Genomic DNA, 2500 nt, shown 5'->3' with positions numbered 1-2500 from the left:
CTCTGATATCATTGTTGGCGGAGTGGATGACGTCACTGGAGAGGTCTACTTAACAGTAAGTAAATGGAGTCAGTATATACACACACACATATATATATATATATATATATATATATATATATATATATATATATATATATATATATACATACATACCTACAGTACATACATATACATACCACCAAACAAGAGAACCATTCATTCCATTCACTCATTTAGAAAATCCCATACAACCATAAACTTCTGTACATTACACTTCAAGCTCACTGACTTCGCCTTTATATTTCCTAATGATACAGTCTGTGGTTTTCCTGGTTAGACAAACCTCAAGGCCACAATCAGTTCAGCTAGATTTGCACAGATGGCTACTTCCTTTGACCGTCAGTGAATGAAGAGTAATGATTATCCTTCAGTGATTATTGCGTAATATAATTCCATTGCTATCTAATTATCGTAATGTTTCTATGTTCTGTCGGAATGCATTGGCAATATTTGTCATAATTATGACAGACAAAATCAAAGCTCTGCTTCCATTTTGTAGATCACTTGATTTTTTTAATTTGAATGCTTGCTCTTCATTATTTATTTATTTTTAATTCGTATGTCCTTAATTTTTTTCAATAAATATTTTTTTGTTTCCTTTCTTTTTCTTATTTTTTGTTTCTATCTTCCTTTTTTGTTGAATTTTTTTGTTACAGGGGTAATCGTTAAAAAAAAATCTGGGTTTTCAAAATCATGTACTATATGAGTGTGCTTTCTCAAGCAGAAAAATCATGTATCGAAAATAAAAGATATAACTTTTGACAGAAAAATATATATATAGGTATACGATTACAAATTTTAAAAAATAGAAATCACACAATTACACTGACTTCAACATTCCGATTTTATTCCTGCTAGGGAAGTTATTTTATTTTCAGATTAACGCATAAAGGACCCTGTCTATTTCGAAGAAAATTTAACCCAAAGTAGTCCTCGTTCCTGACAACATATGCTGAGACTTTGCAAGAGACATGGACCAGTAGAAGGCCACTTGTAGGGAAGAGAGATTTGGAACTGTGCAACCTTACAGGAAGTAAGGTTGCCTATTCCGAAAGCTCTTGTCATTCAGTGGTTCCTCTTTCAGGATCGCCACGCAACTGGAAACACGGTTCCAGAGGTCGATTCGTCCCAGGACGTCCAGCTTTTGGGAGGATTTCAGAATGAGACCCACACAGCCCTCAGGTTTTCTCGTCCTTGGAACACCTGTGATAGAGAAGGGGATTTGGAACTGAGTGTGAGTATGGACAAGGTGCCTCTGTATTTCATTTGACTGATATTTTCTGATCCGATTTATTATTTGACATAGTATCTTGGTTCGACTTATTTATCATAATAATTACTATTAATTGACAGAATTATCAAATTTTAAGTTTTATCGATTTCTGTATATGCTTGGCAAAGTCTAGTTTCCTCAATTTTTGAATGAGTACAAATATTTTCCAAATATGTACAAAAATCATAGCAATTTTATCATGTAGACGCAATATCAGGCGGTGCCTAAGTTTCTGTCCACGTGACAGTGTGATAAATGTCATAAACACATATTGGTAACTTATCTTACACACATCACCAACAGGCTGAATACAAGTCAACGAATTATTGGCAGTTCGAACCATCACTTCATACCATTATTTAGGTTTTCCCAAAGGTTCTTTCCCACCTTATAGTTGTTGGCTTATTGTCAACTTGTTTGTGATATGTAGGCAATAAGTTACCAACTACTTATTGTTGGTTCTAACCTGTATTTCATATGATTATCCATCATTTGCCAAAGGCTCATTCTCCCTTTATGCTCGTTGACTTGTTAACCTGTTTGTGACATGTATGCAATAAGTTGACATCATGTTTATGGCATGTAAAACTTTTGTATGGACACAAACTTAGATGCAACATATTAGCAAAATAGTCGTTAGCCGCTATGGTTGCCGACTTGTCGACAATATGTTCATGATATTTATGCAATAAGTCACCAACATGTTTATGACATTTAGTATGGACGCACCTTTATTGTGCTTCTGGTTTCTTTAGAGTTGTCAACTTGTATGAGATATACTCGTATATGCAATAGTTTGACATGTTAGTGACACGTATGCAATAAGTTTCCAACATGTTTACGACATATTTAGTATGGACACACATTTAGACATCACCTACAATAATATTATGCCTCTGGTTTTTGTAGAGTTGTCAACTTGTATGAGATGTGTATGCAATAATTTGACATGTTTGTGACATGTATGCCATAAGTTGCCAACATGTTTACAACATATTTAGTATAGACGCACCTCTAGACATCACCCAATATTGTGCCTCTGGTTTCTGTAGAGTTGTAGTCAACTTGTATGAGATATGTATGCAATAATTTGCCAACATGTGTATGACATGTTTCACCTAATATTATGCCTCTGGTTTCTCTAGAAAGTAGACACAGTCCGCCTCATCTGGGCCTATGGAGATT

The 2500-nt window shown here is 34.6% G+C and overlaps 1 protein-coding gene and 1 long non-coding RNA gene across 2 annotated transcripts in view; one reads left to right on the top strand and one right to left on the bottom strand.

Moving 5' to 3' along the window:
• LOC136828155 (uncharacterized) overlaps positions 1 to 2500 on the bottom strand; it is a 224334-nt gene that overhangs the window by 164975 nt on the left and 56859 nt on the right. The window lies entirely within an intron of this gene.
• LOC136828152 (DBH-like monooxygenase protein 1) overlaps positions 1 to 2500 on the top strand; it is a 15502-nt gene that overhangs the window by 1675 nt on the left and 11327 nt on the right. Inside the window, 3 exon segments of the mRNA XM_067085970.1 lie at positions 1 to 55; positions 1127 to 1276; positions 2461 to 2500. The exon segment at positions 1 to 55 is cut by the window's left edge and continues 56 nt beyond it; the exon segment at positions 2461 to 2500 is cut by the window's right edge and continues 140 nt beyond it. Of these exon segments, the coding sequence (XP_066942071.1) occupies positions 1 to 55; positions 1127 to 1276; positions 2461 to 2500 (245 nt within the window).

This window comes from Macrobrachium rosenbergii, chromosome 42, assembly GCF_040412425.1.
Source record: "Macrobrachium rosenbergii isolate ZJJX-2024 chromosome 42, ASM4041242v1, whole genome shotgun sequence".
NCBI classification, from domain to species: domain Eukaryota; kingdom Metazoa; phylum Arthropoda; class Malacostraca; order Decapoda; family Palaemonidae; genus Macrobrachium; species Macrobrachium rosenbergii.
The sequence above is the reverse complement of the archived record's forward strand: the minus strand, read 5'-3'. Positions and strand labels throughout refer to the sequence as shown.